The 16239-nt window shown below is 45.1% G+C and overlaps 2 protein-coding genes across 3 annotated transcripts in view; one reads left to right on the forward strand and one right to left on the reverse strand.

Annotated features, from left to right (window-relative positions):
• The window catches only part of LOC125716013 (inorganic pyrophosphatase-like), a 156173-nt gene that overhangs the window by 11061 nt on the left and 128873 nt on the right, over positions 1-16239 (forward strand). The window lies entirely within an intron of this gene.
• LOC125716009 (A disintegrin and metalloproteinase with thrombospondin motifs 14) overlaps positions 508-16239 on the reverse strand; it is a 51583-nt gene continuing 35851 nt past the window's right edge. For both annotated transcript variants that reach the window (XM_048988216.1, XM_048988215.1), the window contains exons 8-22: positions 14653-14796; positions 14011-14143; positions 13413-13526; positions 12635-12783; positions 11177-11349; positions 10810-10943; positions 9505-9628; positions 9165-9245; positions 7744-7907; positions 7434-7599; positions 7155-7287; positions 4191-4398; positions 3897-4026; positions 2613-2723; positions 508-1987 (exon numbers count right to left, since the gene is read on the reverse strand). In XM_048988216.1, the coding sequence (XP_048844173.1) occupies positions 1422-1987; positions 2613-2723; positions 3897-4026; positions 4191-4398; positions 7155-7287; positions 7434-7599; positions 7744-7907; positions 9165-9245; positions 9505-9628; positions 10810-10943; positions 11177-11349; positions 12635-12783; positions 13413-13526; positions 14011-14143; positions 14653-14796 (2530 nt within the window). In that variant the 3' untranslated portion in view covers positions 508-1421. The remainder of the gene's footprint in view (positions 1988-2612; positions 2724-3896; positions 4027-4190; positions 4399-7154; positions 7288-7433; positions 7600-7743; positions 7908-9164; positions 9246-9504; positions 9629-10809; positions 10944-11176; positions 11350-12634; positions 12784-13412; positions 13527-14010; positions 14144-14652; positions 14797-16239) is intronic.

Genomic DNA, 16239 nt, shown 5'->3' on the forward strand with positions numbered 1-16239 from the left:
GTGTGGATCCTCAAGGACCAGATTGGGAAACATTGATCTAGAGTTTGGGGACTTAATGAAGTGAGGTTTATGTATTTATTTTTAAACAACTGAAACATGAGTTTCTCCCACGCGCCGTCATTACGTGAATGCAGTGTACAATTATATTATAAATGTATTTGGCATCCCTTTTAACTGAAGCAGCGGGCTTAAACTGCTTTTTTGCAGTTGCCAGTGTTTAATGAAGGAACGTGCAGCAACAACATGCCGTCTCACGCCAAACGCACGGTACGGACGACACAGTACTGTTCTCTGATGCCATCTGAAAGATCGCATTCATTCGACTGGTGATTCTCAATTGGCAGAATGTGTCGTTGCTAAAAACACACGTGACACCTCAGGTTTCCAGAAGAGGAGAGGTACCTCCATAAGTGCTGTTCCTGTTCTTCCGGTCAGCCATCCACAGGAGGACATGAGCCCCCATCAGCACTTTCACCTCACAGTTGCATTAACCAAAACGTTTGCTGGTTTAGCCGTTTCCTACCACTGTGAAATTTTAATAAATATCAATATTTAAAGCTCTCATTCCATGTATATACAAGAACTATACAAAACAAATAATGAAGCTATGAACGGCAAGACTGGAAATAGCCGACTATAACGAGCAGCTGGGCGTGGCCATCCGACCAACCACATCCGCTAAACTTACAGTAACTGTTCTGTTTTTCCCAATTACGTTAAAATTTACATTACACTGTTGTTAATTCTTTTGCTTTCAATAGGTTTGCTGAAATTTACACTATATACAGTATTACTTGAAAAAAATATTTCAGTTAAAAAAATATCCAAATACATGTTTCTTCAAAGCACGCGCAAACCCCATGAAAAGATGGCAGACGTGCTACAGTAGGACACCCGACATGCATCGCTGCTGAGTAACACAGCCTATATTTCAGGCTTCTTCTTTGGGGGAACGATATATTAGAGCACCAAGGGGAGAGGTTACAGCTCCCAGTCAAGCATTACGTCACTTCTGGTTACCACGGCTACCACGGCTCCGCCCACACCGCACGTATTCATAACCTAAGTATTGAAATAGTAGTAATTCTGATGCACGTGGAAATAGGTTAGTGTGGTCGCACATGGATGGGGAGAAGACGTTAGCGACGCGGGCGTGATTTTTTGGCATGCCCGTTATGTTCACAGCACCTTGGTTTCTTATTGCTTCCCGCGCGACTGTGCGCGGTGCTCGACGCTAGGCTTTCTCGTGTTGTTCGCTCCACTGTTTTTGAGGTAAACGTTACTGGTCTGAGTCCACTGGCATGGAAATGTAACTTGCAGCAACCGGTTGAGAGTCCAATGCAATTGGCCAGGAAGGGTCTAGTTATGACTGATGAGCGCGACATTTCACCGAGGAGCTCATTCACAGACGGCGTCGGCGCTCATGTCACCACAGGCAAAGACCTGTGTGTCCAATCCCTCTCCAAACCCGACTCATCCCTTCTTGACCTGGCAGCGCTGAAAGAGCCTAAAGTGCTGTTTGGGGTGTAGTCTGAGGTAGGCCGGTGGGAAGCAGTACTTAAGCCTGGAGGTAGAGTTGAAGGGGCATCCGAAACTCTCCTGCGGGTTGTGGGGGTGCCATCGGTAGGCTTCCTGGAGGTGGCGGGGCCGCTGGTCGATGAGATGATTGTGGGCCTGAGACTCGGCGTGATGGTCAGGCCCTTCGAGGTTGAGCTTAGTCTGGTTGGAGTGGCTTTAGTCCCCGTGGGCGGACTCGGGGTGGTCGAGGGATTAGTCCGTGTGGAGGGAGGAGGGGGACCTGCCTGGATGGGAGTCCCAGAATACCCGTCCTTGGAAGCACGTGAGTCCGCGCCATGTGGACCCACAGTGGGGCTTGATTTTTTGCTGCAAGACTCGCAGCAGAGCTTATTATAGCCTGGAATGGTGCAGTAGCGTGCAAGAACCTCCATTTGACAGAATATAGATTTATCTCCCAGACATGGCTCATCTGTGGAAGGAACAAATCAACAACTCAGCTGCCAAACTATATGGAATAAAACCACAGTCCCCTAATACAACTGCACAATTACTTGAAATGTGAATTGCTGTCACTTGATGCTATTTACAAATGAGACACTTTCACGCAAAGTGTTGCTGCCAGCTGCCGCGGATCTGGCGTGACACTCGCGCTTTCTGACTCACACGGTCTAGCAAGACATCTTAGGGCAAATCAATATTATTGCATTACAGACCTAAAATCAGCTGAATCAAAGGTGTTGGGGTAGTTTGCAATCCCTGCGGTCTCTTTACATGGTAATAAAACTGTCCCATACATGTAAATGCGTGTGCATGCGTGTGCAGACTTGTCTCGAATTAAAAATCTCACGCCGGCCGGCTGACCAAAATCGCCAACTCTGTATGAAGTCAATACGGAACGTAAAGGAACATGTATAGCACAATCATCGCAGAGTGAAGTAAGCAGGTCAATATGGAACAAATACTATGTCTGAAGCAGCACGAGCTTCATTCTTAGTGAAAGCAGTATTTGTGGCAGCCATATGTGGCAGCCAGTTATTATATTAAAATGTAATTATTTCATGTCAGATTCAATACAACAGTGGAAAAGCACTTACTTAAAGATATCTTGTTAACAGGATGCTCTGGTTCTCTCTTGGAACTTTCTTCAGACTTCATGGTCACGCTCTCAGCTGGTCCCATGCTGGGGGAGGGCGATACCAAAAGTCCTATGCAAGTAAGAAAGAAAAATTTAATAGGTAGGCAGGGGAAAACTTCCAGCTCAGGAATTATCTTCTAGGTCAGCGGTTCTCCACTTTTTTTATCCAAGGACCCCCTGTGTCCCCCTCCCCCCCCACACAGGTTATGATATTGTTTCTCTAACATGTATTCTGCAATGATGATAAAATTTGTTGTTTATTAATATGATAAAACGCATTTTAATTTGTCACGCTGTCAGAGAATGTAATTTATTTTGAACAAGCTTTCACTATGCTACGTCTTTCTTTTTCAGTTTACGATACTGCTCTCAAAAAAGCAATTTGGTGTTTATGAATGAAAAAACTACCTAAATGTAAAACCTATTTGGCAAACTATTAAAGGTATGCCTAATAACTGAAAACACCCTCATTTTAAGGCATTGGCCTTCAACAAAACAAAACATTGCAAATGATATTTTAAACAATCTTTAAAACAAAACGAACCGACAATGGTTCCTTCCCCTCCGTCAACTTCCCTGTAAGATGCTAACTGAATGGTCTGATTTTAGCTGTAAATTCTAGGATTCTGTGTAAAGCTCTCGTGCTGTTTATAACCAGGAAGGAATATTTTTGGTTTCTATTAAAAGTGTCCAATAAAGCTTTAATTTTAAGATACAGTAAAAGTATAATGATATATACGGTATTGTGTCATCTTATATCTGGTGTTGAAAATATATAATGTACCTTTTTGGCCTGTCACGGAATTCATGGAAAAAGAGAACCAAAAGTTCCAGGCCATTTTTACAAGTGAACTTTTTTTCACCTCCCATTTAGATGGAAACTAAATAAAAATCACAGCACCATCTCCCTGATGGAAGGGCATTTCGCACCTGAGGTCTCTGCTGCAGATCCATATCCTCCTTTCAACCTGACTGTCAAAATGAGCCTCCAGAGGTTTTTCTCTATTTACAGACACTCTTAACGAACCATTACTGTGCTATTGACAGTGTTCGCCTGTGCGGCTGAGCTCCTTAGCAGGCCGGAGATGAGCTCATTCACTGGATCGCTTACAAAGGCTGCTCAGGGTGCTGTTTTTGCAGGCTGAGGGATTCACCAGGGTCCAACTTTTTTGGAAGGGAGGTTATGATTAGGTTTAGGTTTGGGGGAGCAGAGAGGCTCCTGTCATGAGGAAGTGATGGTTACCTGGACAAGGTGGCATCTTGCAGACCATCACTGCGTCAGGCTTGGATCCCGCACACTGGCCCGCTGTGTTGTCCGTTGTACGACACACCACTTGACGCTGCTGAATCCCCTCCCCACAGCTGACAGAGCACTATAGGTATGTAAATGCAAATAAACAAACGCATAGTCCAAATGGAGACAAAATGCAAACGAGTCAGTAAGCGTGAGGATGTAAGCATGATCCCTGATATTCAGGACGGAACTAATGTTCCATTAACTAAATGAGGAGTAAGGAAGCCTCTGCAGAGACCCCACCTGGGACCAGGCGCCTGTCCTCCACTGCGCGGGACAGGCAGTGCGGTTACACGTTCTCCGCGCCTCCGGCCGCGCCTCTGGGCAGTTCTTGGTATGCACTGCGCGGCTGGTGCCGTTGCTCAGAGTCTGAATGCACTGCACCACCCTTGACTGGTAGCCCGCCTTCCCACACGTCCTGCTGCATGGGCTCCAGTCCTCTACCACCCACCTGTAGCACCAGACAGCCAGGCAGACAATGCAGGAAGGTTACAGGGCACTGTACAGTGCGCATATGTCTGCAGGACAGGGAGTATCCTACCCTGCTTCTCGAATATACATGTGTCTGCAGATAAAAGCATCTGCTAAACAAATAAAACGCATATAAATATCCATCTATCTATTTCTCCTAACTGCATAACTAGCACAGTATTCAGATGCGTCTGGCACAGATCTCCAGGCAGGAGACACCCAGGATGTCGTGCCAATCCGTCTCACATTACAGGCTCCCGCAAAATCACTCGCTACACACTGTTCAGAAAAACCATATCACGTTTCTGGACATCGCCACAAACACAGAGGGAACATGCAGACTCCACACGCAGGGCTGGGGGCCGAGCATCAAACCCACAATCCCTGAGGCTGCAGCGCTAACCGCTACGCGGCCCAAGAGCCAGCTTGGAGAGCTTAATTAGCGGCTGCTTGGGGATTTGGCTCTTAGTCACATGCTAATTACTGCAAAATGCTTTGAACCATTATTTTATTAGAATGCTGATATATAGCCATAAACAATTACAGAACTGTATATCCATGTGGGGTTAGCTTAGCCTTATGGGCTATAGCTAAGTGTAGAGGTGGGTACCATTCACATCCCAAGAGAAATATTACAGGCACACTGGCTTACATATACTCAGGATCCTGAACTGGTACACAAACCGCCAGTTCTGAGCCAACGAGATCCAGAGTGAAACATTAATATTGACAAACAACAATCTAAAAATTGCAGAAGAACTGCTATTCACAGAATCTTCAAGGAAAATCACGTTATAGAGTGACTGTTAGAATGTGTTAAAAGATAGTCTTTCTCCTTTCTCATTTGTCATCAGTGGAAGCAGGAAGATGAAACACAGCAGAGAACATAATGGTCAGGTTCAGCAGAGGGAGGCAGACTAGAAAAAATAGCATGTGCCCCAAATCACAGCCCTGATAGCTTCTCTGCTATTGCCTGTTAACCTCCTGAGAAGATGCAACCTTTTCAGTGAGCAAGGCTACAAAAAAACGCAAAACAAAAACTTATAGTTTAAAGCTACCACAAGCAAATTCATTAAGGTGTCTAAGTCAATATCCTATTAAATGACTTGATGAACTAAACCTGCACTATCGCTGTGCATGAATCGTTATGCACAGTCAGTATGTTCAGATGTAAATCCTCCATCCAACAGAAGCCTCCCTTCAGGAGCCCTCATAACTTTAGAAACAGAATCTCACACATTGACTACAGTCTGAGTATAGCACAGTATATGCAGTACATATGATGTGCAGGCTACACTATCAACGGAAAACAAAGTACTGTGTTGTGTTAAAATACTTTGGTAATTGCTTCTAGTGAATATACTTAAAATCTGTACAAATTGCAGTGTGTTCCATCAAGAAATACACCACTCCACACCGGGTGTTTTTGTGGTTTTGGAAGACACTATACATCTGTCCTAACGGTCGAGTAAACTGAGGGTGCACTGGGCAGCGCATTAACTGTCAAGTTATCAGTTTAAGCGTAAAGCAAGGCCCGGCAAACTTTGAAATAAAAACCACGAAAGACCTGCTGGCTAACTCAATGCACGCCATAAGAGGGATCTGCACAGGTGTGTTTTATACAGGATTGCTTAACATCCCCTTGTTATTTTTACCAAGTAAAGAGAATGCAGCGACGGCTGTCTTTTGATATATTCACAGTTATGACTTTTCATGAGTGAACATTTCTCTCCTAACAGAATCTATGTTAGCCAAATGTCAGCAGGTTATAGCCAAAGTAGCAGCTCTACATTGACCTAAACAGTGTTGCAAAGGTTTTCTCTTCTCTTCCTGGAATAGCGACTTATGACAGGACTGTCAGTGTAAACTATGTCTGGCATCTCGGTGCTAGTGGGAGTAGAGAAGGGTCTTGCTACAGCCAGCCCCTTTAATACATTTTTTCATATCTCTGTTTAAATTTTAATTAAACAAGGAGGCAATTAAGATGTTTTTGCTGACCCATTAACTCGTAAACCCCATCGCTTGCAATGAAGAGCTGCTTTTTCGCCAGTAGTCATAACAAAGTGGAATTTATTATAAACTTGTATCACGGCAGTGTGGAATTCTCGTATCTGAAAGTGAGTTGATTAATTTTCTATGACCGCACACATAATGCAGGCCATGCGAATTGCAGTAGTAAATCAATGCGCGATTGTAGTCTTCAGATCTCTGGGTGGTTCCCTGCCTCCACAGCCGTGCATTTAAAAATGCATACTTTCCTGCATTAACCCTCATTTAATGAATAGGAAACTATAAAATCCATTTAATATATTATACAATCATTAAAGAAAGACCCTAACGATTATTAGCTGTAATTATAACCTCACATTTATAAACTCTAATTTAAGGATAATGGTTTATAGCAGTGGTCACCAATCGGCTGATTCTGCTCCGGACCAAAATACAACTGAAACCGGACTGCAGGATCAATATATGCCTCCTCTCCCCCCCCCTATTTTTTTCAGACTTTGGGTTTGTATTGCTGATGAAAATAGCTGGATACCAGGTGCTTTACAGCATCTTTAATGCTGGCTGTTGCAGATTTTTGTCCTTGATTCTTTGCTGTTATTATTCTAAGAATCTCATTATATTCAAATGGCCTTATTGTAATACGGTTCCAAGGCTGACCAGTGATTGTGTGCCTTAGAAATATCCCCACAATCGTCTCCAAGCGACCGGCGTAGCTCGCAGACTCACATGGGCAGGCTGCATTCATTGACGTTGCACCTCTTTCGGATCGGCTTCGGCTTCTTGCCCGTCTCACAGAAGTTGCGATGTACAAGTCGGCTGTCGCTCTTCCTCCTACAGCCATATTTCGTGTACTGTATGCCTGGAAAATTTCACACTGTAAAGCTAGAACGCACCCGGGGGGGAAGTAGAGTGCGCCAAAGTAGTCGCGACGGCCCACGCTCTCGAAAAGCCTCGCTCGGTAAGTGGCAATCAATCAGACATTCATGAGTATGGTACATAGCCCACCTCCCCCACAGGGTTTGGAGCACTGCGACCAACTTTTCAAGGCCCACTCATAGGTGTCCAGCTCGGCCAGGAGGACGTTGTTATTGGTGATGACCGGCAGAAGGTCCTCGTGAATAATGTATTTGTACGTAAGGCTGATCTTGGAGTCATCCTCTTGAGGAACGACCTGGAAAGAGTGATAGAATCTCAGTATTCTAGCTGTTCCGAGGGCCCTCAAGCCTGAATGGACTTCATCGCGTGCACATGCAATCAAATAACAAAACAGAAGCGCGGCTCGCTCCCAGCTCTGACGGAAAACACATGCTCTCACCAGCACAACAATCCCTTCGTGGAGAGGCCCGGCAGTCTTCAGACTTTCCTTGTCGCTCCCGATGCCATACTCCCATTCCAAGCCGTTTTCGATGAAGGTTTTGGACTTGGCCTCCCCGCTTTTCTCATTGAGTATGAAGTGACCGGTGACCTGATTTTTCACAGCTGTTCAGAAAAACACACACAAACATCTTTTATCTATCTCAGGCAAAACTGCCATATTTAAGCCACAAGAAGCCTCTACATCCAGGTCATTAGGGTCATTAACGCCAAAAATTTGTTATAATTGCAACCTACACTTTAAATATTTTCTGAAATATTTAGAAAACTTATAACTTTTCCCCTTTGCCTATTATAAACGTATACATTATATACTGTATATTTCTATATCTTTATTTCTTATTTTGTGAACTTACGCAATTTATAGTTTGTGATCCTTCTACAGGCAAACTTTTAAAATTTTCGCCGTTAACGAAATCAAGTCAAAATTGTTTAATTATTCCTTTTCACGTAATAGGCCATACATTATTGAAATGATGCAAAAATAAAACATTCCATTATATTTTATCATTGTTCTCACAACCGCATTTTGAAAAGCCCCATTGTACACTTGACTGAGTAGGTAGTAGCCGCAAGGGGCTAAGAAGTAGTTTGAAAACCATTTTCATTGTATAGTAAATTCTATCAGTAAATCAGAGGCATTTAATTTCACTAAAAATCCACTGTCTTGTCCTGTCTTCCTATTGCTGTGTCATATGCATATTTTATCCGCATTACATTTCTGGAGGCCATCTCATCTTCCTTTGAATTGGTAGCTTTCATACAGGCATTCTCAAAAGACAGTTTGGCTCAGGGCCCAATGTCCTCTCTATCACAGCTGCACAGAGAGTTATTGTACGGGCAGTGAGAGGGACAGCTTGGCCCCCACACTCCTGGGTCCTCTCTCAAACACATTCTGTTCCTTTTTTTTGTCACATCTGCTGTAACAAATACTAATCACAGCATAAATTAAATAAACCCTGTGTGTATACAAGAAATCTGTGCGGATATAGGCTAAATTAAATTTGACACAAATATTGTCTTTACTGGGTAGAAATGTTTCTATCTTTTCATTGACGATGTCCACACAATTAACTATTTAATCATGCTGCATCTGTATAACTAGCCTTTGTGTTATTGTCTTGCCACACAGTATAATGATGTTTTCAGCTGCCAGCAAAGCCGCAGTCAGGTCTCCCCATTCTAACACAATGGAAGTTTCTAGCACGTTCAAAGAACCGCAGAATATATTGTAGGGGGGAGAGAAATATTGCAGGAAAACAGATCCTGGGATCCTGATAACTAGCACATGTACGGTGGAAGTGCCTTGGCCCCGATTACTATCAACATGGGCCATTACTCCTAACGTTACACAGTACCCACCTATGATGTGAGGAGACGTTTCATTTTCCTCTATGACAATGTGTCTGGCTCCAGCCGGAATATCAAACATTTTCAACATCCCTAAGGGCGACAAGACGGCAGGGATCAGCGAGCTGTCCAGCGGCCCCCCTCGCAGCGTGACGACGCGTTTCACAGTGCGGGCTTCACACGGGGGGGGGGGGGGACATGGCCGCTTACGAGCGGGTCTGCAGGCAGCCTCTCTTCCCGCTCAGAGATCGGCAGCTCAGACAGATATCTGGCTGGGAAACAGAAGCTGGCATTCCGAGCGGAGAAAGCGGCAGCGAGGGGATGGCCGGGGGGGGGGGGATGGGCTCCCTACCTGCTTTCTTTGGTGTCTTGGCGAGCGTCAGTTTGACGGTGCGGCAGTGCGAGTTGTCGCCGCCGCACACGCCGCACTTGTCCTCCTGCTTGTACGAGCCGAACTCCTTGTCACAGCCCACATGCTGGGGAGACAGAGAGGAGATGCCGCACTCCATTCAAACTCTCCTCAAAGGCCAGTACTAATCAAAGCAAAGGATGATCTCTGCACTCATAATCACAATGGGTATAAGACCTAAGTGCTCTCTCAACGCATAGGAATCATCACATTATAATTAATGAGAATGTTCCTTTTTGTGGGAGCTCAATCAATCTCTAAATCAAATTACTGAGGAACTGCTTTTTTGTAGTAGTGTTGCCATATAATGTACTATATTCCTGTAATACTCCTGTAAGGGATGTAAAAGCTACTATTTTTATGCCACAGTTATAGTCATCGTAAATAACGTGTATAGAGTATTTGCTTATTTTAGCAGATTTTCTTGTCTAAAGTGACATACAAGTGAGGCAATAGTACACTACAGACAGGAGTTAATAAGGCATAAGTGTGGCAAGGCTGACCGTCTAATGAATGCCCATGTACAAGTGTGTGTGTGTGTGTTTCCTCACTCTTACATTTCAATAGTAAAAAAACCCTTTTAAGATCTCACACAACCCTTCGCATCTGAGCCCATCTATGAAACATGAGATTAATTATAAAATATCTGTCAAATCAGGTAATACGGTGGTTAAGAATATATATAGGGAGCAAAAATGTGGACTGTCTGGCAGGGAACTCGAAGGGAGCAAAAATGTGGACTGTCTGGCAGGGAATTCGGAGGGAGCAAAAATGTGAACTGCCTGGCAGGGAACTCAGAGGGAGCAAAAATGTGAACTGCCTGGCAGGGAACTCAGAGGGAGCAAAAATGTGGATTGTCTGGCAGGGAACTTGGAGGGAGCAAAAATGTGGACTGTCTGGCAGGGAACTCGGGGGGGAGCAAAAATGTGGATTGTCTGGCAGGGAACTTGGAGGGAGCAAAAATGTGGACTGCTGGCAGGGAACTCAGAGGGAGCTAAAACATGGACCGGCTGTAGGTACCTGAGGACTGGACTGGGAAATACTGTATTAGTGTGCTACAGTCATACTACTCCCTAAGGCACCTTACAAATGGTAAACACGTGTCTGCCATTAATTAATTAAACACAGTGAAAGCGTTTGGTTAACGTCATCTCTTGTCATTTTGGCAATTATTTTTGCCAAACCGCTAGTGCCTGCTTAAGGCCGGGGAGGGAAGGGAAAGGGAACGGCTGACGGGCTGCACCTCACCAGACACTCCCCACGGGCGCAGATGCTGAAGGGGTCTGCGTAGCTGCAGCGCGTGCCGTCATGCATCACCTGGTTCATGAAGACCACCTCTCCCGTCTCCTTGGAGCGGCAACTGAGCTCACACTTGTGGGCCTCTGAAGGGCGGGGAGATTAAAAGGTCACGGACACAGGGGAGCCCCCCGGGCCCACCCCCGGAGCCCCGTTATCTCACCACAAGGCTGAAAAGCCGCCCCCACACCCCCTTGTGTGATTACCTCACTCTCCAGGAACGCTGTTCCCCACATGCCATATGAAAAAACAAGCTCTCCCCATTTCCTGTCCTGAAGGAAACCAGTGTCCACGTGTGATAAGCGGCACCATCGCTCACCATCGGGGTGCTCGTATGGAAGCCAGGTGTGCTTCATATTCTGGTGGTATTTGTTGCTCCGCTGGACGCACTGCTGAGCGCGGAAATCCTCGTAGGGCCCAGGACAGTCCTCCACGCTGCACATCTGATAATCAAATGCAGATCCAGGACAATCTCTTCCGCCATAGGCTGGTCTACAATGCACCGATCCAACATACAAGCCCATTAAAACACTTTGGCCATAAAAAACGAGGCAGAGATGAGAACAGAATACCCCGCTAATTCAACACTCAGCCCAAAAGAAACTATGTCCTCATTTTTACATTTCAATAGTAAAATAACCCTTTTAAGATCTCACACAAGCCTTTCTCATTTGAAGCACATTTGAGCCCATCTATGACAAACGAGATTAATTGTATATCTGCTAAATCAGGTAACATGGTGGTTAAGAACAGGGAGCAGTTTGCACCATGCTTACTTGTTTGCACTATGTGTGAGTTTGCCTGTTTGCACCATGTTTACTTGTTTGCACTACATGAATTTCCATCTTCACACTACATTTCTACTGTTATATGCACTAGAATTCCCCCCTGAAATCAGGTTCACCTTAATCGTGACTCTAACCTACTGCTTTTAGAGCCTGCTGTTTTTAGGACAAGGAATATAAACTTGAATTGCTTTGAGAACATATTCAGCTGTACAGATATTGGGTAAAGCAAATATGTGAATAGCTTGAGTCAATCAATGTTTTCTATCATTCTAAGCATTTTACAAAAGCAGTTGAATTTTACAGGAATAACTGAGCTGAAATCAGTTTTTCATGTGAAAATTTTTTTTTCAGAAACTGTTTTGTTGTATCTATGTAACAGCAATGATTTTCTTTGTCTTCTGGGAACAGGAGACATGTTCTTTATATAGCAGGCAGCAGATCAAGAGTCAGCCAGTATGAATTTCAATGGTCCAAAATAAATCCTCTTCTAAACCAGCTCATTCACACCAACAAACATGTTTGTTTTTGTTTTTTTTTTATTACTGTCAATTTAAAACCAAAGCGTCTCAGATGTCCTACAAACCTACAGACCTTCTACATACCAAAGACCTCTTAGATGCCTTCTGGAGGGATGTGAGTCAAATGATTTCAGGAAGCCAGAATAAAGTAGCACAGTGGAGGATATGAGTTTATATCATGGGCCTCCAACTCCGGTCCTGGAGAGATACCGTCCAGTAGGTTTTCCATCCATCCTGGCTTCTGATGAGCCACACATGCTCTCAGGCAAATACCAGGAACAGGTGTGGCTCATCAGAAGCCAGGCAGGATAGAAAACCTGCTGGATAGTAGCTCTCCAGGACTGGAGTTAGAGAACCCGTGGTTTATACAAGTGTGAACATTTCTCATGTGAGCTTCTGGGTACATGTAGCTTCTGTCATTTTCCTCCAGGGGGCCCCCTCCCCACCCGAGCGGTCTCCGGCGGCTCTTACGGGGGGTTGTCGCACTGCCGGCTCCGGGAGCGCACTCCGCCGCCACAGGTCCGCGAGCAGGAGCCAAATTTACTCCAGGAACCCCAGTTCCCATCGTGGCCGTAAGGCTGGTGAGCCGATTTCCAGATGCAGTGGCCCTTGAAGCACCACTGCAGGGGCCGGGGAGGAAGGGGAGACGAGGTTACTGCACAGTGTCATCCTTCAGTGTGGCGCAGACAGTGCACTGTGGAAACACTGCGGCATTAATTACGGCATCTGCTGCTCTGTCCTTCTACACATGGGTGCAAGGTAGCCCTTAGCATGTTTGGGGACTGTGGGGAGACACATGGAATCGGGACAGGGAATCAAAAGCAGGTCCAGAAATGTGAGGCGACCACTGCACCACCACTGCACCACCACTGCACCACTGTGCAGCCCCCTTTATGCATTCAATCCCATAATACATTTTACAGCCTGCTTTTCTGTCAGCCTCATTTAGTAGAATATTAAAGTTAAGCAAGGGCGTAGCTAGACAGTCCGGACCCCCTGATGAAATGTCACTATGGCCCCCCACCCAATAAAATGTATAATTTTCTACATTCTGCATCCATGCCCCTACTACTCCCCTGAAGTCACGCCCATATACGGCTGATGGAGTATATATGTAAAAAGTTCATATATAAAGATTTAAAATGTGGTTCTCTGTGTTTTCATTAGCAGTATATTTTGGGGCTTATGAGTCCGTGCCTGTTGTCTGTATCACGCTGACTAATTTAGGGATAAAAGCCACAGTAACAACCTTGCCAGGCGCACATTCTGTACCATCCACTGGGGGGCCCTTCTTGGTTTTGCAGAAATACTGGTTGTCGGGGTGGCTGCACCACAGCTGCTTGCAGGGGTCGTACGTCCGAAACTGGGGGGGGGGGGGGGAGAGTTACAAGTCACCAGAGAACAGGGAGTCCAAGCTCTTCACCGCGGGGACCTGAGGATCATCACCAGTCCTTGATTGAACGCTTCCAATGATTTCAATATCATATGAGCTCAAGAGCCAAGATGAATCGGTCTGGAAGATGTTTCCTCCGAATTGCTCCAATAAACATTTTCAGCTGTATAATTGGGTAGCACAAGGAAAAAATAATGCAGTAAATGTCTAAAATTAGCCTGGCACCTCATTCACGAGCTGGAGGAATCTCTTATGACAGCCGTCTTAACTTATTTTGCTATATGGGAGCCCCGAGGCGGATGGAGAACCGGCCCTCAGCCAAATCACCGGCACATCGCCAACAGCAGCGGAACCTCTGCCTCGGTGCCCACGGGAACAAGGGAGAGCATGTGAGACAGGATGGAGCCAGAAAAGGGGGCGGCTGCTTCAGCAGGGGCTGAGGAACTGCACCTACAGCTGTGCACATCTTGTAGCCGACGCCGAAGTCGAAGCGGCACTGCTCGTCCATGGAGTAGTTGATCCCAGGCAGTTCTGGGAGTTTGGGCCATCTGTGCTCGAAGGGATCGTCCAGCAGGCAGTCGTACGAGCTGGGTGCAAAGCAAACACGCATGGGGCGAGATTCACGTGGCTCCTCCCCCAACACAAACACACTGGACATATCTTCATGGGTGTAATTGACTACACCTTCAGTGGCTTTCATCCAGACAAAAACAAGCCAACAGCCTCTGCTTGGTATGTCGAGATGGTACTCCACCATTATCAGCTAAGATGGTACTAATACTGCTGAATACTTTCAAAAATAGGTCTTATCTTGACAGTAAAACATCTTGTTGTATAGTAGGACAGAAAATAATGAAGATCGGGTTCGAACACACATGGCTTGCGGTATTCTTAGTATCATTCCACCAAAGGGGGTTCAACACAAGCCAACTGAGTTCAGACCCGATCTTCACTACTCCAGTTGTACCGCATAGTCGACAAATCAAATCTGAGAAGGCAGAATGTGGTGTTTTAAGTCTGCTTCCCGTAAACAGTAACACAGGAAGGCACCTCATTCAATATAAGCTTGAGGTCAAATGCAGATGGTTGCACATACTGGATGTATCTGTTGAGTTCCTGTTTGCTGCAGCGGGACCAGTGGTAACGATGGAAAGCTGCCTGCACCAGCGGAGCCATGATACTTCCCATGCTGGTCTCGTCCGCACAGCGGTTACCTTGGCCGTCGTGTTCCATGCCTAACCTGTTAACGTGGCACATCAGTTACTGGCACTCAGGAAAGTCTATGGGACTATTATTGCGGCAAAATTATTCGCAAATGTGCGTGCAGAGTTGTGTGACTGCATCTCAGTCCGTGTTTCTAATCAGATTCGTAAACCTGTGAATTATATAATGAGATTTGGAAGTATATCGATATGTGTACATTCGTAGTATTTTGCTCCAAGAGCTTTAAATACAGACAAGTCATCGGTTACAATTCAGACGGACCTCTCAATTGGCCGTCTTTTTACATGCGATTTTTGCAACACTTCTGCCGTGGCAGATCTGCAAACACAGGTGGATATTTGTCTGCGTGCGGAGGTTTTGAGGGCTCAGGGCTTAGGGCTGTCCCAATGGCAAGTAATTGAGGGCTTAAGTGTGGAACGCATCAGGGTAAAAACGCGAGAAAGAATAGGTCTCGACACAGACGTCTCCACACGGTGTTTTTTTACCTTCTAGACACAGTAAAAATACCTCCATTTTGACAGCACAAAAATACGCGTTTAAAACCTTTTAAACATGACCCCAACTTTTTAAACATTTTTATTCCGCTTCAACACAGTACAGATGTACATGTTAAAAATGTCTGTCAGTACTACGATATACCTACACTAATACATACAGCATTCCGTGTCGAGAGGTATTCTGTTTCTGTTGTTTATACCCGGACAGTGTTTCACACTTAGGCCCTCAAAAGCTTGCAAGTGGCACAGTACTACAGTAAGCCCTAAACCCTCAAAACCTCATCGATACGGACAGATCTCCACACACATTTGCGCATCTGCCATGGAAGAAGTGTAGCAAAAATCATGTGTAAAAAGACGGCCAATTGAAAGGTCCGCCTTAGTCGTACCTGAAGTCTGTATTTCCAGCTCTTGAAGCAAAATTTTAGCCATTAATACCTATGTATGCATTTACAAATTTGTCTATGCATTCACAGATCTACAGTATGCACGCATTTGCAGATTTGTCTACACGCATAAAAATTTCAGTACATTTGCAAATCTCATCGCACATTTAGAGATTCTTTTAGAGGTTTACAAATCTGATTACGCACATGTGTTCTGAATACACCTGTACAGAGCGCGGTACACATTTGCAAAGCTCAGTACACATTTACAGATTCTGGAAATCTGATTACACACACGCGGACTGAGATACAGTCACGCAGCTCTCTGTGCACATTCGCAAATAATTCTGCTACGATAACCCCGAAAACATGTAAAATGGCCTGTAAATCACTCTGTCCGCAGGACACCGAAAGCAATGACAAAAAAAAAAAACCTCACATCAATAAGAATAAACGGCAAAGACTGCGAGAAGCTTGGATGACTTTTAAGCAGCATCACTCATGAAGGAACAATTAGGCCTTTCGGATAACTCCGCAGACCGCGGAATGAATGTTTGCGACAATGTTCGCGTATTT

The sequence above is a fragment of the Brienomyrus brachyistius genome, chromosome 20 (genome assembly GCF_023856365.1).
Source record: "Brienomyrus brachyistius isolate T26 chromosome 20, BBRACH_0.4, whole genome shotgun sequence".
NCBI classification, from domain to species: Eukaryota; Metazoa; Chordata; class Actinopteri; order Osteoglossiformes; family Mormyridae; genus Brienomyrus; species Brienomyrus brachyistius.